We start from the raw sequence: 27,021 nt of genomic DNA on the forward strand, positions 1-27,021 counted from the left end.
AATGAATAGGGAAGCTCTGACAACTAGTCCTAGAAACAATACTGAATCTAATTAATGCCATCTTGTCGTGTGCACATGTGGAACATCACGAGAGAACAGCTAAAAATAGACAAGATTTTCTGAAATATGACACAAGTGCTGTTTTTGCAAAACTCTTAGCTGAGTTAGAAATAGCTTGTTTACTTGGGATTGGTTATTTTTACGTCAATAAAATTGTAAGTATGTTACACTATTAATGTCGCAGGAACCTTTGAATTTACTTAGTTGTTATCTTGACCCACTTACTTAGAATTCAGAGTTGGAGCCTTCTAAGGGCTGGTTAAAAAGGAGGGAGGTGATGGGGTGGTTGGTTATGTCAACTGAATTCCAAATGGAACTTGGTGGTTTCCTTCATGATGACTGCTATTATTTTAGACCACTGGCTTATGGCTTGGTCACCCCCTTCTCCTCATCACAGAGAGGCTCAATTACAATCCCAGGCTTCGGCTCTGATGCCGGCTCCAGCTCTGGCTCCAGCTCTGGCTCTGGCTCCAGCTCAATCTCAGGCTCGGGCACGGGCACTGGCTCAGGCCCTGGAGCAGGCTCCGGGGTAGGCTCCGGGGCAGGCTCTGGGGGTCTGGCTCATGGTCTGGCTCCAGGACACTAGCACGGTTAGTCTCAAGGTTGGAAGGTGGCAGAAGGCTTCAATCTGGACAGCTTCTTCAGGTGGCATTGTTTCGTTTTCTGTACTTTGGTTGGCCTTTGTCATTGGTCTGCAGGAAGAAGGCCCAGGGAAGAGCAGGTTATGAAAACACTGACTTTGAAGGTTCTTCATGTGGAGGCACAGGCTCCGTAACTACAGTGACCACAGTTCCCAGACTGTTCAGGACATCTGTGATTTTGAATAGTGTGACCACATGTCTCCATTTTGGGCTCAGACAGGTTTAGGTCTCATCAATATAACGAGAGTTCAAAAGGGACAGACATACCAGTGTTTAAAAGGTGGGAAAACTGAGGCCAGGATGAAAGGGTCTAGGGATCTAATAAGGTCTTTGAGAGCTAAATACATGACTCTGGTGCATCTCTGTATCTCTCATTCCACCTAGCACAATACTTGGCACATGGTAGGCACCCAATAAACAGTTGTGGAAGCAAGGAAAGGAGGGAGGAATGAATACATGAACAAGTGTGATAAACACTAAAGAAGAAATAGCATTGTGGTAAGAGCTTGGGCTGCAGGCAGTACCACATGCTGACTTCTGTGGTCCCTAGGATTTTTGCCTTCATGGGAGCCTTCTTCCATAAAAAATACTAGAAATTACATCTTATGACTATATCAGTATAAAGACAAGTATATTAATACTATATAGGAAAACAGTTTCTTTGACCTAAAAGTTCATTCTTTTCTTTTGACTTTACAAGAAATTAAAACATTTTCGTGATCCCCTAAAAATATTGCAGGTCCTAGGGACTGCTTCCTCTGCCTAATGGATAAGTCGGTTCTGGCTGTGGGTCAGACAATGTGCATTTTGATTCCCACTTTGTTACTTACTATCCTATGTGACTTTTGGCAAATTGCATCACCTCTTAAGCTTCAGTTTTCTCTTCTGTAGCATGGACATAGAAAGCCTGATTCTAGGGTTGTTATGGGGATTTTAAGAAACAGCACATGCATAGCTCCTAGCATGGTGCCTGTGCACAATAAATGATGGCGGTTATTACCATCATTAATTTAACAACCATCTCAGTTTAAGTTTACAAGTGTTTACTGAGCACCACCGTGTACCAAGTATATATTGCAGCTAAGAAAACAGGGAAGATTAAGACTAGCCTTCAGGAACAACGTAAGTCTTAAGAGTTGTGAGATGCCAGAATTTGTCCCCAAAGGAGTTGAAAGATTTTTTTTTCAGAAAATAGAACACTGTCTTTCCAGAATGGATTAAGTACTGTTTTAAAGAAAACTAATAAAACGATTTCTTATGCATTCAGGATCAAATTGCATATGGTGAAATAAAAATGCGACAGCAATCTTAGGTGCCAGGATCATGTAGAGTGGGTTCGCCCAGGGCCTTTTCTTCTGTCCATGCAGCTGGGAGCTGCTATTCTTACTGCTACAGCTCTTGGAAAGATGGCTGCCATTGAATGTTCACAACGTAACCAAAGGTGGACTAAGAAGCAACCAAAATGTTATGACTTGAAGCGTGTCCCAGAGGTCACCCTACTCTTACATCTCACCCTCACTGGCCTGCTTCCCACCCTTTAAAGACTGCTGGTGCTGTCTTTTTTTTTCTTGGAAGACAGCCTATTAGGATTTTTATTGTTGTTTTATTGACTTAAGAAAGCACAGAACCCCATGGCCTCCACCAATCTCATCCGTTTCCAAAGAGGAAGAACTCTATATGGATTGGATTGGTTCAAAGACATCCTATTGAGCCCAAGAGGTGGAGCTTTCACACTGCTAGGGAAAAGGGCTCAAGATCAGTACTCTTCCCAATCTGAAGAGTCTCTAACTCTACAATGTCCCTTGTGGCAGTAATTAACCCAATGTTTTTACACTGATAATCTACTTTGAGGAAGTGCAAGTGACTTTGAGGAACATAATGAGAAATCACCCCATTTGTCAGTTTAAAAAAAAAAAAAAAAAGGAGACTCAGATGAACCCAAGATCCACAGATAGCCAATAAGGGCCAGAGATAATTGTAGAAACCAGTCAAAAAGACATGCAATACTATGCAAACCCAGCCCCTCCACAATTCCCAAGCACTGGGGGGAGGGAGGGCAGGTATAATAGTGATTAAATATATGACCACTGGAAATAGAGCTGAGTTTGGGTCATACTGAGTGAATTTTAACTCTCTATGCCTCAGTTTCCTCATCTCTAATGATATCCACTTCGTAGGATTAAATGAAATAATACACATAAAGTGCACAGAGTAAAGCACTCAATGAATGTTAGCTCTTATAACTTACATTAATGTCTTAATTGACCTCTTGGAAACTGGCTTCTACTTTGGGAAGCAAAGGATAGAGCTCTGAGTGGATGGGACAACATATGACAGGAGAAAAGAAAAAGTTGTTCTAGGGGCTAAGGACATCCCAAGCCTGGAGCTAGGTGCCATGTAGTAGACAGACATCTGGAAGCTGAGGGCACTGAATGCCTATCATAAAGACAAAGGCCTTCCCCTCTGCATTCTTGTCCAGGGCTCATTCTGCAGGATTTGCCATATTGTTCTACCTGGTTCTGAGGTGCTCAACAAGTAAGGCCTTCCCTAATAGCTGTCCTCTTCTCTCCTCCAATCCCAAATCAAATATCTGCTCTGCAACTTATTCACTGAGTGACCTTGTGCAAGTCACTTAACCTCTCTGAGAAATGAGACTGAAAACAGTACCTTACTTAGCTCACAGGATTGTTGTGAGGGGTAAATGAGTTGATATACATAAAGTGCTAAGAACAGGGTCTGGCACATGCTGCTCAGTAAATGGTAGCCATCCTTATTCTTTTTATAAAATCAGTGAGAGTGAGTAGAAAGATACCTCTGATATGCTAAAAGAAGGGCATAGGGAGGGCTGACTGAAAGAGATATGCCCGAGAAAAGTTTGTATACAAGTGAAAATGACAAAGTAAGGTCTTACACGAGTTCGGTGGTGGTTCTAGAATTTCTCTTCCTTTCCTTTGCCTTTGCCTTGCTCCTTGTGAAGCACACAGCAGAGATGATAATGGCAGCACCTGCTAGGGTACCCACCAAGGCCCCAATAATGATTCCAACTTCTGGATCTGGGAGACACATGCAGTTGATTAATAAAGTGGAACATCATGTCTACCTCATATATGTGCATGTGGAACTACTGGAGCGTATCTGGAGCATTCCTATAGTGGGGAAGTGACCTGTAGTGGCTGGGAGAATAGGAATCCCTAGAACTCTGCCAGTTTAACTCATAGTGGGAGAAGAAAGATGATGGGCTTGACTATGTAGCTTAACCATTGGCATTTACACACCTAAAGAAAAAATACACCATGGGGGTGGGGGTGGGGGAGCCTGGATCTTTTTCAAAATGGAGTTTCGAGAAGTGAGTCTTTAGTTTACATTTGCTGGTCAGGGAGAGAGATACCAAGGAGTGGGCAAGCTGGTCACCAGGGAGATGACCTCTGTTACAGGCAGGAGCATTTCACCAGGCTTTCTCAGAGCATATGTGAAAAAGGTCCTTAAGAACTTTCTTCTCTCCTACAGATTCTATGCTCATGAAGTAGCCTCGTGCATTCTGGCCACTGGAAAGGGTAGACCCATTTTGATAAAACAGGCATCTGTTTATTACATCAGTCTATGGAAAAACTTAATGAGTGTGAGACGATCCAGCTGAGCACCAGACATTCAAGCACTGAGGCAATGTCCCTGAGAGACCATGTCTGGGATACAAGTGGACCCATCTCCATCTGCCTCCCCTCAAATAGGGGTAGCCATCTTATATTTTGAGTTGTCTGATAATTCTTTAATTTTTTTATTAAAGGAATAACATGAATAAGTTTAAACATCAAATTGTACTACTAGGCTTATCACAAAACCAGCAGTCCCCCATCCAACTCCTCCCCATCTCTGAGTCCCATTCGCTAGAGGAGACTGCTTTTAACTCTTTTGGCTGTATTTCCAGAAACTGCCTCCATATTTCTATCTACTATGCTTGTTCTGACCTTTTTTCAATTTTAGACATTTCCTATTGACCTCCTACTCTGGAACTTGAAGATTTAGCTCTCTTATGTCACCTGCTCCCATCCACACTGTGCCCCTTCCACCCCCAATTCTCCGAATATAGTTAGAGCATAAGTTTAGTTAAATCAAAGTTTACAGTATTATGAATAAGTAAATATTGTTTACAGCTGAAAGACATAGCATACTATGATTCTCTCTTATGTGACTTGTTCCCCTGACCCAAGGTTAATAATTGCCTCATTTGGGGATATGTTTAGTTTTCTTTTAATTGTATTATCATTAATCCCAAAAATTTCCAGCAAAACTGTTAAACCTCTTTCAATACAAACATATAAAATAATCTATCAGATTTTTTCCCTGAACACATTACTTTTGGAGTCTTCCATCCTCCTCCCCTAATCTGGACTGGTTATCCTCCTAAGCCTGCTTCTCTGTCATCCTTCGAATTCCCTTCACCATCATGAGAATCCCCACTTTAGAGCTTTGCAAGTTCCTTCAACATCCAGTTCACACAGAACCTCATCAATGAAGCTGCCTCTGGCTCTGCAAGCATAATGAATTGTTCGCTCTTGGGTGTCCCAAAGACCCTTGCAGACATCTATTATAGCTTTTAGCACATTTTAGCATAATTGTTTGTTCATATGTCTGTTCCTCTAGCTAAACTATGAAATCCTTGAAAGTAGGACAAATATCTTATTAATCTCTGTATACCCCCATCACCTAGGACAGTCTCTGGCATTTACTGATATTCAATAAATGTTTAAGGAATTGGGGAAGGAAGCCAAATACTGGACATAATTGGAAAGAGGATTAGAAAGCAAAACTCAAGTACAAATCCTAGGTGTCTCTATATCAGGAATATGATATGTATCTTTGGGAAGGTGAAAAGGGATTGGGGAAGATCTAGAGAAAGGCAAAAGAGATAATCAAGGGATTGTGGGTGGAATGGGACTACAGAAAAGGACAGACCAAAAAGATGAGTTTGATTCACTTTGACATGAAAATTGCTGAAAGGGATATGAGAAGGAAAGGAGCAACCTCTGGAATTGGAAAATGTTTAAATTAGGAGAAATAAAAGGAAGAAAGCTCAGCTTCATAAGAAGAGCAATAATCCAGCAGAACTTGCCACCTCTGGATGTGGTAAATATTAAAACCACAGATTCAGGGTAAGTCAGAAAAATGAATAGATGCCAAGATCCTAGGTGTTATTAAGTGATCCTTGAAAGGTTTGGTGGGACATTCCTTGTGAGGGCTTGCCCCAGGCTGGCCAATTTGACAATTGTAGGGCCCTTAAGTCTTATGCTTAGAGAGTAACTAACCCTCTGAACAGGAAGATTGAGGTTTAGAGTCATCCTGGCTCTGCCAGTTACCAATTAGATGGTCCTGGACAAATGGCTTACCTCCCTAAGCTTCTGTTTCCTTTTCAGTAAAATGAGGCTAGCAATTATTCTACTTCCTAGATAGGGTGGTTGTGGGGATTGAATGAGATAATACTCATACAGCACTTGGCAGAGTGTCTGACACATAGTTTGTGCTCCACGTATGTTAGCTGTGATTGTGGGTATGGGTGTTTTCATTACTATTATTATTAGAGGCAGAGCTTGTCAAATTCGTTATGAACTGGAAATCTGTGAGCTACATGTTTGACATCAATAGCTACAGTTTCACCTGGAGTCTCCAAGAGCATCACAAAGAGGAATCCAGCCTGGTACTACCAATGAAGCTGTTGTTTTATTTATTGAATCATAATACCTACCTTCTAGAGACTGAAATGAATCAATTTTTTGTAAAGAATTTAGGACAGTGTGTGGCACATAGTAAGTATTATAAAAGCATTTGATGTTACTAGAATGATCATTCACCGTATCAACTTATAAATAAAGCACAGAAATCCCCAGAGAGGCAGGAAGGACTAACAAAGGATCCTAATTAATTTATTTGGCTAACAGACTCAGAACACTTGACTTAAGGAGAGATATTAAAATCGTATGATAAACTTACTTGAAGATGTTAGATCAATTTCACAGGAACCATTACCAAGGCTGTTGATAGCAGTGCACAGGTAATAACCTTTTTCAAAATTGGTTAGATTTCCAATAATCAAAATCCCGGTGGCTGGGTCTGTCAAAATCATGAAATAGACTTTTGAAATCTATGATCTATGCCCACCCACTTCCCCACAATGGCCTCCCATTCTTAAGATCCAACTAGCTCCTCAGGACTATGTAGCCCAAATGTAGCCCATCTGGGGCCACGCATATTCCCTCTGCATCTTCCACCTCTGAACCAAAAATGGGCTGCCTTCTAAAACTTGGAAGTGGGGGTGGTAGGGACCAGACCACAATTATCTTGCTGGGAAACAGACATTCTTTTTACACCAACCCAAGAAAAATAGAAGATTTAGATCTAAAGATGAGCAGCCAGCCACAGTCATGCTGCCAATCACAGATCCCCTACCAAACCTTTTAAGGGGCTGGTCAAGGTTATACTTACCAAAGCTTTCTTTCACTGGGACGATGTTTCTTCCCTTGAGTTTATACCAGTAGTACACAAGAGCAGGTGTTCCGATGGCAGAGAGGCAAGAAAGAGCAACAGGGTGGACAGTTTCTGGTATTCCTTGAATGCTACAAAAGGGCTTGGAAGGTTTGACTGCAAGGCAATGACAAAGAGTGAAAACCTACAGGATGAATGGCAGGCTGTGACAACCGCAGTCACTTCCTCACTTTCATTTTGCAGAACATGTGTGTTTATTTTAAAACATCTACAAAACCTTATTCCAACAGTTTTCTGGTTGCACCACCAGATGGGAGTAGAGCACTTCGGGTTGCAGGGACCTCCTAGTCAACGATGTCATTAAGATTCAAATAGCTTCTCCTCCGTCTGCCTCTTTCCTGAATTCATAACCATGAATTTCCACATTGCATCTTAAAATATGCCTCTATTAAGGCAGCCAAATGTAAGCAAACACTAAGCGACTATGAATATGTTTATACTTTTGAAATATAATTTTAAAGAACACAATCCTTAAATGCATTGAGATGACCCATTACTTGTTTTTCTACAAAACTCTTTTATTCATGCTTATTATTACTTTTCTTTATGAGTCATTTTTTTTAATTCAGTTTTATTGAAATATATTCACAAACCATACAGTCATCCATGGTATACAATCAACTGTTCACAGTATGATCATATAGTTATGCGTTCACCACCACAATCTATTTCTGAACATTTTCCTTACATCAGAAAGAATCAGAATAAGAATAAAAAATAAAACTGAAAAGAGAATACCCAAACCATCCCCCCATCCCACCCTATTTGTCATTTAGTTTTTACTCCATTTTTCTACTGATTTTTTTTTCAATTTTTTAACTTTGTTTATCAAAAAATTAAAAACAAACAGGCAAACAACAACCAAAAAAAAACCCACAACATTTCAAACAAAGCAATGGATTAAGGAAAACAAATAACCTAAAATAACTACTTTGCTTCCAATATGTTCCTACCATACCCCAAGAAAATTAATAAACCATGTCCAAACAGAGGAGTAAGAAAAACAAATAATCTAAAATAACTACATTGCTTCCAACATGTTCCTACCATACCCCAAGAAAATTAACAACCCCTAAGAAAACAAAGGAATAAGAGAAAAAAAAACCTAAAATAACTCTATTGCTTCCAACATGATCTTATTATCCAAAAAGTTTAAAAACCATAATCATTCCTGAGCATTCCCAAAACATTGAGATTACCCTCCATAGTTTATCTGTTCTTATTAGATTATCATTCCCCCTCCACTAATTGGTATCTCTAGGTCCCCTACATTCTACAGTATAAAACACTGAACATTTTTCACAGAATTCACATTAGTGGTAACATACAATATCTCTCTTTTTGTGCCTGGCTTATTTTGCTCAGCATTATGTCTTTTTTTTTTTTTAATCTTCATTTTATTGAGATATATTCATATACCACGCAGCCATACAAAACAAATCGTACTTTCGATTGTTCACAGTACCATTACATAGTTGTACATTCATCACCCAAATCAATCCCTGACACCTTCATTAGCGCACACACAAGAATAACAAGAATAATAATTACAGTGAAAAAGAGCAATTGAAGTAAAAAAGAACACTGGGTACCTTTGTCTGTTTGTTTCCTTCCCCTATTTTTCTACTCATCCATCCATAAACTAGAAAAAGTAGAGTGTGGTCCTTATGGCTTTCCCAATCCCCTTGTCACCACTCATAAGCTACATTTTTATACAACTGTCTTCGAGATTCATGGGTTCTGGGTTGTAGTTTGATAGTTTCAGGTATCCACCACCAGCTACCCCAATTCTTTAGAACCTAAAAAGGGTTGTCTAAAGTGTGCGTAAGAGTGCCCACCAGAGTGACCTCTCGGCTCCTTTTGGATTCTCTCTGCCACTGAAGCTTATTTCATTTCCTTTCACATCCCCCTTTTGGTCAAGAAGATGTTCTCCGTCCCACGATGCCAGGTCTACATTCCTCCCCGGGAGTCATATTCCACGTTGCCAGGGAGATTCACTCCCCTGGGTGTCTGATCCCACGTAGAGGGGAGGGCAGTGATTTAACCTTTCAAGTTGGCTTAGCTAGAGAGACAGGGCCACATCTGAGCAACAAAGAGGCATACAGGAGGAGGCTCTTAGGCACAACCATAGGGAGGCCTAGCCTCTCTTTTGCAGCAACCGTCTTCCCAAGGGTAAAACCTGTGGTAGAGGGCTCAACCCATCAAACCACCAGTCCCCTATGTCTGTGGTCATGTTAGCAACCATGGAGGTGGGGTAGGCGAATACCCCTGCATTCTCCACAGGCTCCTCAAGGGGGCACTGCATCTTTTTTTTTTCCTTGTTTTTTGTTTTTATTTTTTTCACTTTCCCTTCTTTTTTAAATCAAGTGTATGAAAAAAAAGTTAAAAACAAAACAAATATACAATAAAAGAACATTTCAAAGAGACCATAACAAGGGAGTAAGAAAAAGACAACTAACCTAAGATAACTGCTTAACTTCCAACATGTTCCTACTTTACCCCAAGAAAGTTACATAATATAGCAACATTTCTCTGAACTTGCGCCTACTATATCCATCAGAAATTAACAGACCATAGTCATTCCTGGGCATCCCCAGAAAGTTAAATAGCTTATCTGTTCTTCTTGGATTATTGTTCCCCCTTCCTTAATTGCTCTCTATTGCTAGTTCCCCTACATTCTACATTATAAACCATTTGTTTTACATTTTTCAAAGTTCACATTAGTGGTAGCATATAATATTTCTCTTTTTGTGCCTGGCTTATTTCGCTTAGCATTATGTCTTCAAGGTTCATCCATGTTGTCATATGTTTCACGAGATCGTTCCTTCTTACTGCCGCGTAGTATTCCATCGTGTGTATATACCACATTTTATTTATCCACTCATCTGTTGAAGGACATTTGGGTTGTTTCCATCTTTTGGCAATTGTGAATAATGCTGCTATGAACATTGGTGTGCAGATATCTGTTCGTGTCACTGCTTTCCGATCTTCCGGGTATATACTGAGAAGTGCAATCGCTGGGTCGAATGGTAACTCTATATCTAGTTTTCTAAGGAACTGCCAGACTGACTTCCAGAGTGGCTGAACCATTATACAGTCCCACCAACAGTCAATAAGAGTTCCAATTTCTCCGCATCCCCTCCAGCATTTGTAGTTTCCTGTTTGTTTAATGGCAGCCATTCTAACCGGTGTTAGATGGTATCTCATTGTGGTCTTAATTTGCATCTCTCTAATAGCTGGTGAAGCTGAACATTTTTTCATGTGTTTCTTGGCCATTTGTATTTCCTCTTCAGAGAACTGTCTTTTCATATCTTTTGCCCATTTTATAATTGTGCTGACTGTACTATTGTCATTGAGTTGTAGGATTTCTTTATATATGCAAGATATCAATCTTTTGTCAGATACATGGTTTCCAAAAATTTTTTCCCATTGAGTTGGCTGCCTCTTTACCTTTTTGAGAAATTCCTTTGAGGTGCAGAAACTTTTAAGCTTGAGGAGTTCCCATTTATCTATTTTCTCTTTTGTTGCTTGTGCTTTGGGTGTAAAGTCTAGGAAGTGGCCGCCTAATACAAGGTCTCGAAGATGTTTTCCTACATTATCTTCTAGGAGTTTTATGGTACTTTCTTTTATATTGAGATATTTGGTCCATTTTGAGTTAATTTTTGTGTAGGGGGTGAGGTAGGGGTCCTCTTTCATTCTTTTGGATATGGATATCCAACTCTCCCAGCCCCATTTGTTGAAAAGACCATTATGACTCAGTTCAGTGACTTTGGGGGCCTTATCAAAGATCAGTCAGCCATAGATCTGAGGGTCTATCTCCGAATTCTCAATTCGATTCCATTGATCTATATGTCTATCTTTGTGCCAGTACCATGCTGTTTTGGCAACTGTGGCTTTATAATAAGCTTCAAAGTCAGGGAGTGTAAGTCCTCCCACTTTGTTTTTCTTTTTTAGAGTGTCTTTAGCAATTCGAGGCATCTTCCCTTTCCAAATAAATTTGATAACTAGCTTTTCCAAGTCTGCAAAGTAGGTTGTTGGAATTTTGATTGGGATTGCATTGAATCTGTAGATGAGTTTGGGTAGAATTGACATCTTAATGACATTTAGTCTTCCTATCCATGAACATGGAATATTTTTCCATCTTTTAAGATCCCCTTCTATTTCTTTTAGTAGAGTTATGTAGTTTTCTTTGTATAGGTCTTTTACATCTTTGGTTAAGTTTATTCCTAGGTACTTGATTTTTTTAGTTGCTATTGAAAATGGTATCTTTTTCTTGAGTGTCTCTTCAGTTTGTTCATTTCTAGCATATAGAAACATTACTGACTTATGTGCATTAACCTTGTATCCCGCTACTTTGCTAAATTTGTTTATTAGCTCTAGTAGCTGTATCGTCGATTTCTCAGGGTTTTCTAGATATAAGATCATATCATCTGCAAACAATGACAGTTTTACTTCTTCTTTTCCAATTTGGATGCCTTTTATTTCTTTGTCTTGCCGGATTGCCCTGGCTAGCACTTCCAGCACAATGTTGAATAACAGTGGTGATAGCGGGCATCCTTGTCTTCTTCCTGATCTTAGAGGGAAGGCTTTCAGTCTCTCACCATTGAGTACTATGCTGGCTGTGGGTTTTTCATATATGCTCTTTACCATGTTGAGGAATTTTCCTTCAATTCCTACCTTTTGAAGTGTTTTTATCAAAACGGATGTTGGATTTTGTCAAATGCTTTTTCAGCATCTATTGAGATGATCAATTGATTTTTCCCTTTTGACTTGTTAATGTGTTGTAATACATTGATTGATTTTCTTATCTTGAACCATCCTTGCATGCCTGGAATAAACCCCACTTGGTCATGGTGTATGATTTTTTTAATGCGTCTTTGGATTCGATTTGCAAGTATTTTGTTGAGGATTTTTGCATCTATATTCATTAGGGAGATTAGCCGGTAGTTTTCCTTTTTTGTAACATCTTTGCCTGGTTTTGGTATTAGATTGATGTTAGCTTCCTAAAATGAGTTAGGTAGTGTTCCATTTTCTTCAATGTTTTGAAAGAGTTTGAGTAAGATTGGTGTCAGTTCTTTCTGGAAAGTTTGGTAGAATTCCCCTGTGAAGCCATCTGGCCCTGGGCATTTATTTGTGGGAAGATTTTTGATGACTGATTGGATCTCTTTGCTTGTGATGGGTTGGTTGAGGTCTTCTATTTCTTCTCTGCTCAGTCTAGGTTGTTCATATGTTTCCAGGAAGTTGTCCATTTCCTCTACATTATCCAGTTTGTTGCCATACAGTTGTTCATACTATCCTCTTACAATTTTTTTAATTTCTTCAGGATCTGCAGTACTGTCACCTTTTTCATTCATTATTTTGTTTATATGGGTCTTCTTTCTTTTTGATTTTGTCAGTCTAGCTAGTGGCTTGTCAATCTTGTTGATCTTCTCAAAGAACCAACTTTTGGTGATATTTATCCTCTCTATTGTTTTTTTGTTCTCTATGTCATTTATTTCTGCTTTAATCCTTGTTATTTTTCTTGTACTTGGTTTAGGATTGGTTTGCTGTTCATTTTCTAGCTTCTTCAGTTGATCCATTAGTTCTTTGATTTTGGCTCTCTCTTCCTTTTTAATATATGCGTTTACTGCTATAAATTCCCCCCTTAGCACTGCTTTTGCTGCATCCCATAGGTTTTGGTATGTTGTGTTCTCATTTTCATTCGTCTCTATATATTTAGCAATTTCTCTTGCTATTTCTTCTTTAACCCACTGATTCTTTAGGAGTGTGTTGTTTAACCTCCAGGTATTTGTGAATTTTCTAAGTCTCTGATGGTTATTGACTTCTAATTGTATTCCATTGTGGTCAGAGAATGTGCTTTGAATAATTTCAATCTTTTTAAATTTTTTGATGCTTGTTTTATGTCCCAGCATATGATCTATTCTGGAGAAAGTTCCATGAGCACTAGAAAAGTATGTGTATCCTGGTGATTTGGGATGTAATGTCCTGTATATGTCTGTTAAATCTAATTCATTTATCAGATTGTTTAGGTTTTCAATTTCCTTATTGGTCTTCTGTCTGGTTGATCTGTCTATAGGAGAGAGTGATGTGTTGAAGTCTCCCACAACTATTGTGGAAACATCAATTGCTTCCTTTAGTTTTTCCAGTGTTTCTCTCATGTATTTTGTGGCACCTTGGTTGGGTGCATAGACATTTACGATTGTTATTTCTTCTTGCTGAATTGCCCCTTTTATTAGTACGTAGTGGCCTTCTTTGTCTCTCAAAACATCCCTGCATTTGAAGTCTATTTTATCTGAGATTAATATTGCTACACCTGCTTTCTTTTGGCTGTAGCTTGCATGAAATATTTTTTCCATCCTTTCACTTTCAGTTTCTTTGTGTCCCTGTGTCTAAGATGAGTCTCTTGTATGCAACATATTGATGGTTCATTTTTTTTGATCCATTCTGCGAAAGTATATCTTTTAATTGGGGAGTTTAATCCATTTACATTCAACGTTATAACCATGAAGGCATTTCTTGAATCAGCCATCTTATCCTTTGGTTTATGTTTGTCATATTTTTCCCCTCTGTCTATTAATATCCTTTATTGTACCCATACCAAATCTCTTTAGTACTGAACCTTTCTCCAAGTCTCTCTGTCCTTTCTTTGTTTCTCTGTCTGTAGGGCTCCCTTGAGTATCTCCAGTAGGGCAGGTCTCTTGTTAGCAAATTCTCTCAGCATTTGTTTGTCTGTGAAAAATTTAAGCTCTCCCTCAAATTTGAAGGAGAGCTTTGCTGGATAAAGTATTCTTGGCTGGAAATTTTTCTCACTCAGAATTTTAAATATATCGTGCCACTGCCTTCTTGCCTCCATGGTGGCTGCTGAGTAGTCACTACTTAGTCTTATGCTGTTTCCTTTGTATGTGGTGAATTGCTTTTCTCTTGCTGCTTTCAGAACTTGCTCCTTCTCTTCTGTGTTTGATAGTGTGATCAGTATATGTCTCGGAGTGGGTCTATTTGGATTTATTCTATTTGGAGTTCGCTGAGCATTTATGATTTGTGTATTTATGTTGTTTAGAAGATTTGGGAAGTTTTCCCCAACAATTTCTTTGAATACTCTTCCTAGACCTTTACCCTTTTCTTCCCCTTCTGGGACACCAATGAGTCTTATATTTGGACGTTTCATATTATCTATCATATTCCTGAGGTCTATTTCGATTTTTTCAATTTTTTTCCCCATTCTTTCTTTTATGCTTTCATTTTCCATTCTGTCATCTTCGAGGTCACTGATTCGTTGTTCAACTTCCTCTAGTCTTGTACTATGAGTGTCCAGAATCTCTTTAATTTGGTCAACAGTTTCTTTAATTTCCATAAGATCATCCACTTTTTTATTTAGTCTTGCAATGTCTTCTTTATGCTCTTCTAGGGTCTTCTTGATTTCCTTTATCTCCCGTACTGTGGTCTCATTGTTCATCTTTAGTTCTTTGAGTAGCTGCTCTAGGTGCTGTGTTTCTTCTGGTCTTTTGATTTGGGTGCTTGGGCTTGGGTTATCCATATCATCTGGTTTTTTCATATGCTTTATAATTTTCTGTTGTTTTTGGCCTAGTGGCATTTGCTGAAATTGATAGGGTTCTTTTAGGATTTGTAGACCAATTGAAGTCCTTATCTCTTAATTTATCAGATCTACAGCTTCGTGGAGTACACTTTCTCTAACTAACCAGCAGGTGGCGTCCACGAGCCACCTGTTCTCCACAAGCCAGTTATCCCCTGCTTAGCCTTTTTGGTGAGTGGGGGAGTGAGTCTTGTGGGGTCCAATTGGTGTACCAAGCTTGCGTGTGTAGTTGGTGTTGCCTGCCCTGTATATGGGGCGTGTTTCTGGGCAGCCAGGGAGGGGGGGTGGCTCTAACAATCAAATCTCCCTGGTGATCCTAGAGTTTTAAAGCTGCTGCAATAGTCTAATCCTTCAGTTCATTCCTGCCACAGTTTGTCTCTGCCACTGACCCAAAAGTCCTTGGTATTGGCGTATGGCTCCTGAGACTTGCAAGTGGGCCCCTCTTCCAGGCCGTGCACCCCGGGTCCTCTGTTGAGGGATGACTGTGCTATGTCACAGGTGAGTGCCGTCCCCCCAGGGCAGTTCTGGGCTGCAGGGCTGTGTAGAGAGGCTCCCAGTCTGCTGAAATGATGGCTGAATGGGCCTTTGTTAATTCACACTGCTCTACCTTCCCAACTCTGGGACAATCAGCTGAGGTTGCAGGGAAGGCTAATGTCCACGCCCAGTTTTGTGGTGTGTGCCTGTTATTTGAAGCACTTCCGTCACACTGGGTTGTCTGGGGCAGTTCTGGGCTATGGGGCTGGCGATGGGCAGGAGTGTTTCCTGTCCACCAGGATGATGGCTGTGAGCGGACACCCCCCTTTTCTTGGGAAGTTGTGGTGTTTAGTGAATTTTCTCAGCCACTGGATTATTGCGTTTTGTCTCAGAGCTCTCCTAGTTCTGCTCTTGACTTGACCTGCCCAAATATCAAGTCTTTGAAGCTTTCTGTATTGGGCTTCTTAGAGTAATTGTTTTAGAAAAAGAAAAAAGGATTAAAAAAAAAAAAAAAAACGGTCCCTCCTCAGAGATCTAATGGGTTATTGAAATGCTAAGAGACAAAGCAACCAGGGCCATTAAGGAAAGGTCCACAGGGCAGAGAGATCAGCTTTTCTTTGGGATTTGCATATGCGCCTCAGGGCCTGAGCTCGGGCCTGAGCTCTGCCCTTCCCCTTTCTATGTTCACCAGAACTCCAAAAATCCTCCGCTTCTATTTTGGAGTTTTTCGTGTTGTTTTTTTTCTATGCCTGTCTCCTCTCTGCTGGGCTGGCTGCTCTCCCAATCTCTGTTGTCTGGTCTCAGTCTATCTATGGTTGGTGTTTGGATCAGTAGAATGAGTTTCCGATAAGGGCTGCCACTGCAGTTCTCCCTTCTCCTTCCCGGAGCTGACAGCCCCTCCTCCTCCGGGACTGAGCCTGGTAGGGAGGGGCGCGGGTCCTCTGGCCGCAAAAACTTACAGATTTCGCTGATCTCAGCAGTTCCACGTTTTCATGAGTGTTGTATGAAGTATGCCCAAAGTCAGATTGCTCTGTGGTGTCCAGTCCACGCCGTTCCTGGCTTTCTACCTACTTTCCTGGAGGAGTAACTAAAACATACAGCTCACCAGTCTGCCATCTTGCCCCGCCTCCCTCTACTTTCAAATAGAGGCTTTTCTGCTGTGCCTAGTGTGCAGAATCATTTAAAAACCCCACAATGGCTTACTGAATTTTCCTCCTTACCCCAAACAGAAGTCCCTGTACCCACGTGTGCCCAGTACACAGCAGTATGAGTCATTTTTTTACATTTATTGGTCTGTGGGTGACACAAAACAGCTGGAGGGTTTGAATTTGCCTCTTTCCCTCCTGTTGGAGATGCCCATTTGGGCATGTTACCAGACAGCTCTGAAATCCTTAGTCATAACAAGCATTTACTGAGTGCCTTCTGCATGCCCAGCACTGGACTAGACACCAGGAATTCAAAGGTAACTTTGACACAGTTGTGAAGTGGGGTGGAGAGAGTGGTGAGTCATAATCTTGGAGGGTCTGGTATTGCCTAATGAGGTTTGCTTTTATACTGAGAGCAGGGGAGACCACGGTAGGATTTTAAGTAGGGGAATGGTGATGGTCATTTTAATGTTATAGATTGATCGCTCTGAAACTCTAGGGGTGCCTGAAACAAGGGAGAGGAGGAGACAGATTCAAGAGGTATTAAGGAGTTAGTGACCAAATGAATATGGAAGATGAGGAAGATGGGGTCAATGATGACTTCTGATTTGGGCAGCTGGGTACATGCTCTTGCCATCCTCTGAGATAAAGAATACAGGAGGAGGAGCAGGTTTTAGGGGAACAGAAGAGGAGCAGGAAGGGATGGTGACGAGGTCAGTTTGGGACAGAGTTGTAGCTGCTTATGAAGTGGGGAAGTCCTGTAGGAAGCTGGGAATGTGAATCTTCTCACTAATCTTGCTTTTCACAGCTTATTCTAACCTTAATCTTATATACAGACAATGATCTGAATTCTGTACTTTCCAACCCACCTTCCTTATCCTAATTTGGGTATAAAATCCTCCTAAGCATTAGGTTCTCTAACTTAAGCTACTTAAACCTTAAATGCCTCCTGACTGCTCAGCTCTCCCATTCTTACTTGTGATGCAATAATCAGAAGCACAGGTCTGGATCCACAGAGAATACTGGCTCTGCAACTTTACCCTAGATCTGTTTAGGCAAGTTACTTCAATTAACCTCAGTTGACTCGTCTGTAAAACTTGAGCAAGAGATTATATAAGCTCCAGTTGATCCAAAGATTAAATAAAATAATGTATACAATGTCTTGCACATGGAATTGCTGTTGGCCATGGGCAAAACTAATTTTTGCAGCTACATTTTATACCTGCTACTGAAGTTAATTTCACATTGATTTCTGTTCTATTCAGCCATTTCAGACTCTAACCTGTATACATGGGCAAGAGAATGAATGGATGTAGGTATAGCTTTTTTCATGGAAACATTTAAACAGGTTCCCCCATCTATTAAACAGGTATCGTTTAATTTAAAAAGTATATTCTCACTTACCTCTTCATTCTTTATTCCTTATCTTTTCTCAGATGGGAACAACTTACTGGATTTGCCTGCCCTAAATTAGGTTGCAATTATCACAAGATTTAGACACTTCCTTTTTCCCTGAAATTGTTTTAAGGTGGCAATTTTATAACTTTTACATTATAATAGAACAGCTTAAACAGAAAATAAAGTGGGGGTGTTTCATCACAAAGTGAGACACCAGGATTTGAATGAAATTATGACAAAAACCTGGAATGACTGACATGCATTTCCCGAGCCCAGACTCAAACTCAGAAAGGCATTATTTCCCTGAACACTTTTTAAATTTTATCCTTTTATTATTTTTTTAAAAACACTTAGGGAATCACTCTGAACATATGACAACATGGATGAACCTTGAAGACATAATGCTGAGCGAAATAAGCCAGGCACAAAAAGAGAAATATTATATACTACCACTAATGTGAACTTTGAAAAATGTAAAACACAAATGGTTTATAATGTAGAATGTAGGGGAACTAGCAATAGAGAGCAATTAAGTAAGGGGGAACAATAATCCAAGAAGAACAGATAAGCTATTTAACGTTCTGGGGATGCCCAGGAATGACTATGGTCTGTTAATTTCTGATGGATATAGTAGGAACAAGTTCACAGAAATGTTGCTATATTAGGTAACTTTCTTGGGGTAAAGTAGGAACATGTTGGAAGTAAAGCATTTATCTTAGGTTAGTTGTCTCTTACTCCCTTGTTGTGATCTCTTTGAAATGTTCTTTTATTGTATGTTTTTTTTTCATTTTTTTTTCATACAGTTGATTAAAAAAAAAAGTTGAAAAAAAATGTAGAGCCCCCTTGAGGAGCCTGTGGAGAATGCAGGGGTATTGGCCTACCCCACCTCGATGGTTGCTAACATGCCCACAGACATAGGGGACTGGTGGTTTCATGGGTTGAGCCCTCTACCATAGGATTTACCCTTGGGAAGATGGTGGCTGCAAAGGAGAGGCTAGGCCTCCCTATAATTGTGCCTAAGGGCCTCCTCCCGAATGCCTCTTTGTTGCTCAGATGTGGCCTCTCTCTTTAGCTTAGCCAACTTGAAAGGTGAAATCACTGCCCTCCCCACTACGTGGGATCAGACACCCAGGGGAGTGAATCTCCCTGGCAACTTGGAATATGCCTCCCAGGGAGGAATGTAGACCTGGCATCGTGGAATGGAGAACATCTTCTTGACCAAAAGGGGGATGTGAAAGGAAATGAAATAAGCTTCAGTGGCAGAGAGATTCCAAAAGGAGCCAAGAAGTCACTCTCGTGGGCACTCTTACGCACAATTTAGACAACCCTTTTTAGGTTCTGAAGAATTGGGGTAGCTGGTGGTGGATACCTGAAACTATCAAACTACAACCCAGAACCCATGAATCTCGAAGACAGTTGTATAAAAATGTAGCTTATGAGGGGTGACAAGGGGATTGGGAAAGCCATAAGGACCACACTCCACTTTGTCTAGTTTATGGATGGATGAGTAGAAAAATAGGGGAAGGAAACAAAGAAACAAACAGACAAAGGTACCCAGTGTTCTTTTTTACTTCAATTGCTGTTTTTCACTTTAATTATTATTCTTGTTATTTTTGTGCGTGTGCTAATGAAGGTGTCAGGGATTGATTTAGGTGATGAATGTACAACTATGTAATGGTACTGTAAACAATCGAAAGTACAATTTGTTTTGTATGACTGCGTGGTATGTGAATATATCTCAATAAAATGAATATTAAAAACAAACAAACAAACAAAAAAACCCTGGGATGGCCCACTCAAACATATCCACAGGCCAAATCTGGCCTAACGGCCTTGAGTTTGCAACCTTTGATTCACTCTCTTCTATTACAGAAAAGGACACTGAGGCCCCAATAAAGGAAGTGATTTTCCCAAGGTGAGACTTAGAGTCCAGACCTCCTGATTTCCACTATTCCCTGGTAACTTTTGTCCTTTGGGGCCATTCCATCCTCTACACAAGCCCACCCTTTCTCTTGCCAATTGCGGTTATTCATTGACATCATGTTGTGTCCACCACTTGATGCCTTCAATGTCTGCCAGCTGCAGCTGCAGGCCCCTCAGTTCTTTGCATAGCAGCCTTTCTCTTCATACTGTGCCAACTTCCTATTCACATGAGGTCGTGCAGCTGGGAGCCAGATTTGCTCTAAAAGGTCTTCTACTCAGCTTTGTAACACTACTCTCTAACTAGAAAGTTGGAGTATAAACAAGAAAGACTGAAAGAATTCAGTCTGCTTTCTGTTTGAGTCTGACTTGGCAAACTAAATGCCTTTAGCCTCCAGAGATGCTTTTCTGGGTCCCTTTGGGAATATGGAGGGCATGGAAATCCATAGAAAACCATCCATTCTTTCCCTTCCATCTTCTTGCTTTCCCATATACCACACAAAAATGGGCTAGCTATATGTGTGGGATGGGAAGGAGGTGCAGGCAATGGTCTCAAGTCCATACTTTTCTCTGGAATGAACTGGGGGGATGAGACTGTACATGGAAAGAATAGAGAAGCAAAAGTAAAGACTCTTCTGCTTCCAAACCACTCTATTACCAGCCTGCCATTGGCCTGAGATAATCCACCACTTGAATTGCTACTTTTGGGTGAAGGCGGGAAGGACCCTGCTTAAATGCATTTCTTTGGAAGTGAACAAAATAAGCCATCATTAGTCCTTAACACCTTAGTATGAGATTAATGTGTCAGATTTAGCAAGAGTAGACACCTGAGGAAATGGGAAACAGAATAAACTGAGATGGGAGTGGAATGGGAAGGGAAGATCTTGGAGTATTTCTCAATGGCTGTGATACTGGCATTTGGGGCAGACAATTCTTTATTGTGTGTGTCTGTCCTGTGCCTTGCAGGGCATTTACCATCTCTAACCACAACCAGGGTTGGAGAATCTGGGCAGCCAGAAAACATGAGGACACTAGGTACTAGGAAAGTTGTCCAAACTATGTGTGTGCTGGGGAGATGAGGATGGCAAAAGATTTCTTCCACTGTGGATATTCTAGAAGCAGTAAGTATTCCAAAAGACCCATGCTAAGTAGGACCAATGGCTGTTCTGTTCATGAGCAGGTGAGGTTTCTGTAGTTTTACCAGTGACAGGCTGGGTGGAAGAGGAGGCCATTGGTGTTACCATCCAAAACTTACATGTTAGCTTTCCTGTTTTCAGGTTAGAGTCTGACTATCTGAACTTGCCCATGTTTACTGGAATGAGGGCTTCTTGGACTGGAGGACCATGCTAATGAATATCCTGGCCCTCTTGACTATAAGACTTTGGGATATTTCTGCAGTCCCATTCACCAAAGGAACCCCTTGGCTGGGATAGTCAGTAAGAGATAACAACCTCCTCCTTTGGGTAGTGAGAAATAACCAGCTCTGGGAGTCAACCACTGTTTTAACACAATGATTTGGGGGAGGAAAAGAAGATGGGACTACAGCAAGAGCTGGCCACTGACCTTTTCAGGGCAACACTAAGGCTCTGAATCTTTTGTGAGAGGCTAAAAAGAGTTCCAGACAGGAGTATCAGAAGGTAAACTCACAACTGTCCCAGTTTTGCCAGGGGCTTGTCCTGATCTTGATGGTTATCAAACTCAGACCCTCCCAACCCACCCCCAAGGCTGGTGCTATTGCCGTAGAGACCCCAAACAATAGAAGGGGTCCAGTAATACACCAATAGTTATTCTTACCTGAGAGGTCCAGCTACATCTTCCCCAATCGTCTCTTGCGTGTGCCGTTTTTAGACACTGACTGACTGCCTTTTCCTCCATAGCCTCAGTATTGAGGCACGGGACATGCTGTGTTTGAGCAGAAATGGGTGGATATGAGAGCTTTATGCTCCATGGTATATTGCCACATCAACCCAGGAGTTTAATCAAATTACTCAGTCTGGCAACATCTTACTCCCATAAATCATAGAACTGTCTAATAGCACAGCAGTCTTTTTATATTATTCCCAGAATGTTCTACCAGCAGCCTCTAGATTAACATATAGCATGCCCTACAGAACTTTGAATGCATGGAAGTGCTCAAACAGGAAACAAATTTGAAATAGAGGTCAAATAGCATTTTAAAAATTGCCATCTCAAGGATGTCTCTGATCCCTTGATTGAGCAGGTTCTCTGTTCAGGGACTCCACATGGGATTAGGAGCTGGCAGAGAAGGGGAATGACACCTCACTTTAGCCACAGGTACCTGGCAGGCAGTGAAACTGGCAGGTGGTGAAGCCGGCAGAGGTGGGTAGATCATTCAGGGAAAGGAACAGGAAGCCAATCCTGGGTTGGGATGCCCCCCCACCAAGAGTCCTGCTCCAGCTGTTCATGTATGTTAAGTGTATCTGTTGGGCTGGATTCCCCAGTGCCCATGACCCAGTCCCTCTAGTACACCAGGATATGGCTGGGTTAGGGATTGGGCAAAATTACCATTTTGTGATTGGTGATGCTAATAATAATAACTCACATTTTTTAAATCCTTACTATATGGAAGGCTCTTAAGTGCTTCACAACTATCATCTCTTTTAATCTTCACAGTAAACCTATGAGGTAGGTAAATGTGCCCATTTTACAGATGGGAAAACTGAACCTCTGAAAGGTCAAGTGACATGTCTAAGTCACTGAGGGAGATCAGAGCAGGGACCAGAATTGACACCCATCAGGAGGTTTTCACCAGGGCTCCAAAACTACTCTTGCGATAAAGCAGAGGGAAACAAGCCTGAGGGGTATTGGGAGAAGAGGAAGGTGTTCCAGTTCTCTTGGAATAGAGACCTAAAGAGAGTTGTAATGGGAATCTGGCTGGAACAAGTTGAAGCAAGACACGAGAAGAGGAATTGGGGAACGGTTGCTTTGTAGGGGTTGGTATGTCCCCAGGCCTGGAGCTGGCCCTACTGTACCTTTTCTTCCACACAGTCAAAGAGCAGACATAGCACTCATCTCATGGACTTTGTGGAGCATCTGGAACACTTTAAGATTAAGAAGCAAGCTCTCACTGATCCAGTGGCTCAGTGTAGAGGACCTCCTTCAATGCGGACATCCCAACAGAGCAGATACCTCTAAATTATTTGCCCCACCTATACCTGGCATTTTGGAAAATGAGGCAAATGGCAAGTAAATAAGCAGCTCAATAAAAAGTGTTCATAGATTTTCTTTTAGAAGTGCTTCTAAGAGATGTCCTGAGCTCAAACCATGCTCAGTTCAATCACCTACACCTTCTTAATCTGCATCTTCAGGTCTAGAAGAGACTCATTGCTGGTCACAAGACCCTTCAGTACACCAACTCCCAGCTGCTCACCAATTGCACAGTTCAAACAAGAGGTGGTCTTGCTCATTACAGTGTTAGAGCAGGCACAAATAAGAATTGTGTTTTTGAACTCAGACTGCCTTAGCCTAGCCTCCAGACAGTTGAGGATATCTTGATATGAGTGCCAAGCATAAAAAATTTCAAAATATATTGACAAGACCTCTCTAAATTCACCTCTACTAGGAAAATGAGAGGGACTACAAGCTTACAGATAATGAATGTGTTGAAAAGACTAGTCAGGAAATTGAAATTAAAAAGGAATAAAGGTCATGTGATTATTGCCATCCACAATCTGAGAGCAACCTGCAAAAGAAAGGGCTGATTGCTTAGTTCACTCCAATAGGCAAGATCTTGGGCTAGGCTAGGACATTTTGGGTGATGGAAACAGGTAGAATTACTGCTGTTGTTGCTGCTGCTGCTGATACTGATAATGACAATGATGATGATAACAATGGTAATAATACAAGGGAGAGAACTTACAGATTTTTATATTTTTTCCAAGTGTTTCCACATGCATTATGTCAGTTGGTTCCCCATGAGAAATGTAAGGAAGTATGACTGTTCTACCATATTTTAAAGAGAGCCATGGAGTGATTTAGATGTTTGTCTAAGGTAACCAGTACTTAACAAAAAAAGTTTAACTTTGACTAGACGGTAGCATTGATGGAATCTCCTTCTTCACAATGTTATCTTTTGAGGACCTCTGACCAAAAGAGGACTCAGCCCCCCCACCCTGAGAGGACCAATGATGGCTGAAGCGACACTGGTCAATGCCCTCCTTCTCTACCTCTGTTCCTGAGTCTGCCTCACCCTACTCAACTCATTATGCCTCTATCTTTTTACTAATAAAAACCCTTCCTTTCCTTCAAGGCCTAACTCAACCACATCCAACTATTCCAGACCACACTGATTTGTCTTTTCTCTGAACTTCCTGGCTTGGGTCATGGACTCTTTTGAGAATCTGATGAAAGATGTAGACCTTTACCCTCAAAGGATGTGAGTAGGCATGCATGCACACATGCTCACACATGCATGCACACACACACTTTTGAGTATACAATTTTGGTTCTTGGGCTAATTTGAAGAAGGAATTACTCTCAACACCAAGTGACTGAAACCTTGGAAGCAGGCAGCTTGCAGATGGAATTGTTCTCCTCCTTTGACTTTTACCCACTCCCCTCTGGCAACCTCCCAACCCTATGCCTACCCACTCCATCCCCTATCACTAGCCTCATGCTACCCTTGATTACCCAAGGTTTGTCACTGTCATGGGCCTATTCCATCCATCTTGGGAGTCTCATTCTGTCAGGACTCAGTCTGGCACAAAGAGCTACCTCATGTGACAGTCAGATATCTGATAAGTTTGAATAGACCTGCAAGATTGACTAGGACATACATTTGAACCAGGGTCTTCTGGAAATAAACAGGGAGATATTTGGCGGGAAAGCCCTTTCATAACTACTGCTTATTTCACCTATAAGAATGGTCAGAACTACTAAAGGGTAACAGTTTCGAAAAAGAGTCCTTACGGTTATTGGCTCCAAATCCTTATTATGTAAGAAAGACCACTGGATGACAAGTTTGTTCAGAGAAGCCACAGTGGTGGTGTGCGTGCAGACGAGAGTGACATCAGATCCAAGAGTTACATTCACAAAATTATCTGGGATGGTCACTTGCACCACACTAACCTGACCTGAAAAGAGAATCATCAAAAAACACATTGGTACACACTTACATTCTGATGACACTTTTTCATTACAAAGCATTTTCAAAGACATCTCATTTGAGGAATCCAAGGGGAGGAGGAGAAGGTATGATGAACCATACAGGAAAGCTGAGCAAGCAACTGGGTGAGGATAGGGGAAGTCCTAACAATTACAATGTGAAGATGCTCAAGTCCCATGATCCTAAAAGTGTTGTTCAGGGACCCAAAAAGATTGAGTCTAGTGAACAACCATCTTCGTTTTTCCAGGACAGAGGGGGTTCATGGGACATGGGAATTTCAGTTTTAAAGCCTGGAAAGTCTCAGATAAATCATCCATTTCATTAGGATATTCAGTGCTAAAACCAGGAATGTCCTGGGCAAACTGGGAAGAGTTGGCCACCCTATCCCTGAGACCATTTTGGGAGGCTTCATAATAATACTAAGATGTAATTTTTCTTTTTCACTCTTATAAGTATACAGTGGAGTTTTCCAGTGGAGTTTTACCTATATGGCAGGTAATGATGTCATTGCTCTGGCAGCTAATGGAATGCATGCTTGTATACTTTTTTGTTTTAATTTCTAATTTGGTAAATGTAGACAGAAATAACCCACACAGAAGAAGTTCTCTGGGGTCCTTAATATTTTCAATTGAAAATTTTATTGAGATAATTGTAGATTGAGTTTTAAGAAATAAAACACAGAGAACCCATTTACATTTTACCCAGTTTCCTCCAAAGCTAGCATCACAATCAGGACATTACTATTCATACAATCCACTGATCTTCTTCAAATTTTCCATTTTACATGTACTCTTGTGCGTGTATGCATGTGTGTATTTAGTTCTATAATATTATGAAGTGTAGATTCATGTATTCCCCACCACAGCCAAGATACTGAACAGTTCTATCACTACAAAGATCCCTCATGTTGCCCTTTTATAATCACACCCACCTCCTTCTCACAATATATAGATAATGGGATTCAATTTGCTGGTGTCTTGTTGAAGATTCTTGGCATCCAAGTTCATGAACCCTATTGGTCTGTAATTTTCTATTTTTGTGTGTCTTTGTCTGCTTTTGGTATCAGGGTAGTACTGGCCTCATAAAACGAGTTGTAAGTGCTCCCTTTTCTTCTATTTTTGAGAAGAGATTGTGTAAAACTGTTGTTAATTTTTCTCTACATGTTTGGTAGAACCATCCACTAAAATCATCTGTGCCTGGAGGTTTCTTTTTCAGGAGTTTTAAAAATTACAACTTCAATTTCTTTAATAGCTTTGGTAGTTTGATGTTTTTGAGGAATTGGTTCATTTCTTCTAAGTTGCCAAACATATGAGTGTTAAGTTGTTCATGGTATTTCCCTGTTATCTTTTCAATGGCTGCAGTATCTGTAGTGATACTGCATATTTCATTTCTGATATTAGTGATTTGTCTCATATCTTTTTATTTTTGTCTTGCTAAAGTTTTGTCAATTTGATTGATTTTTTTTTTAAAAAAGAACCAGATTTTTTGTTTCATTGATTATTCCTTAAAGTTTTCCAATTTTCAATTCCACTGATTTTAGCTCTTATCGTTATGTCCTTTCTTCTGCTTATTTGGGGTTTATTTTGCCCTTCCTTTTCTAGTTCCTTGATGTAGGAACTTAGATTATTAACTTGAGACCTTTATTCATTTCTAATGTAAAAATTTAGTGCTATAAATTTCCCTCTCAGCACTGCTTTAGCCACATGTCACATTTTCAATATGTTATATTTTTGTTTTCATTCAGTTTGCCTTCTTCTTAGCATCTCTCCAAGTTTTCCCTTGGTTGTCTCTTGCATTATTTCCAGGGCTTATACTTGTGCTAGCAGGGAGAAGGAGAAGCAGGGAGAAATGGGTCTATGCCATCTTCTCCAGACCGGAACGTCTCAATTTCTAAAAGTGTAAAAGGATACAAAGACTGAAAAATTTGAGAACTGTGGGTGAGATAGGGTAAGATAATTAGTTGCCCATATTATCCAGAGGAATATCAAAGAGCCTCTACCCCAATGTATCTGAATTTCTCAGTACTATATAAGCATTTTTCAAAGAGTTGCAATGGATGACAGTACTTTGGCTAACACGATAGAGGTACTGGCTCACCTGGTTATTATCCCTAACTGGTTATTATTGATT

General features: G+C 40.6%; 1 protein-coding gene across 1 annotated transcript; it reads right to left on the minus strand.

Annotated features, from left to right (window-relative positions):
- Nucleotides 1-13: 13 nt before the first annotated feature.
- On the minus strand, nt 14-25,424 carry VSIG1 (V-set and immunoglobulin domain containing 1). The gene is given in 9 exon segments (XM_037822764.1): nt 14-611; nt 614-679; nt 682-752; nt 3,613-3,754; nt 6,687-6,806; nt 7,179-7,362; nt 21,561-21,668; nt 24,696-24,859; nt 25,376-25,424. Coding segments are annotated over 9 exon segments (1,092 nt in total). The 3' UTR covers nt 14-423.
- Nucleotides 25,425-27,021: the final 1,597 nt, after the last annotated feature.

Source organism: Choloepus didactylus, chromosome Y (assembly GCF_015220235.1).
Source record: "Choloepus didactylus isolate mChoDid1 chromosome Y, mChoDid1.pri, whole genome shotgun sequence".
In the NCBI taxonomy this organism is placed as follows: domain Eukaryota; kingdom Metazoa; phylum Chordata; class Mammalia; order Pilosa; family Megalonychidae; genus Choloepus; species Choloepus didactylus.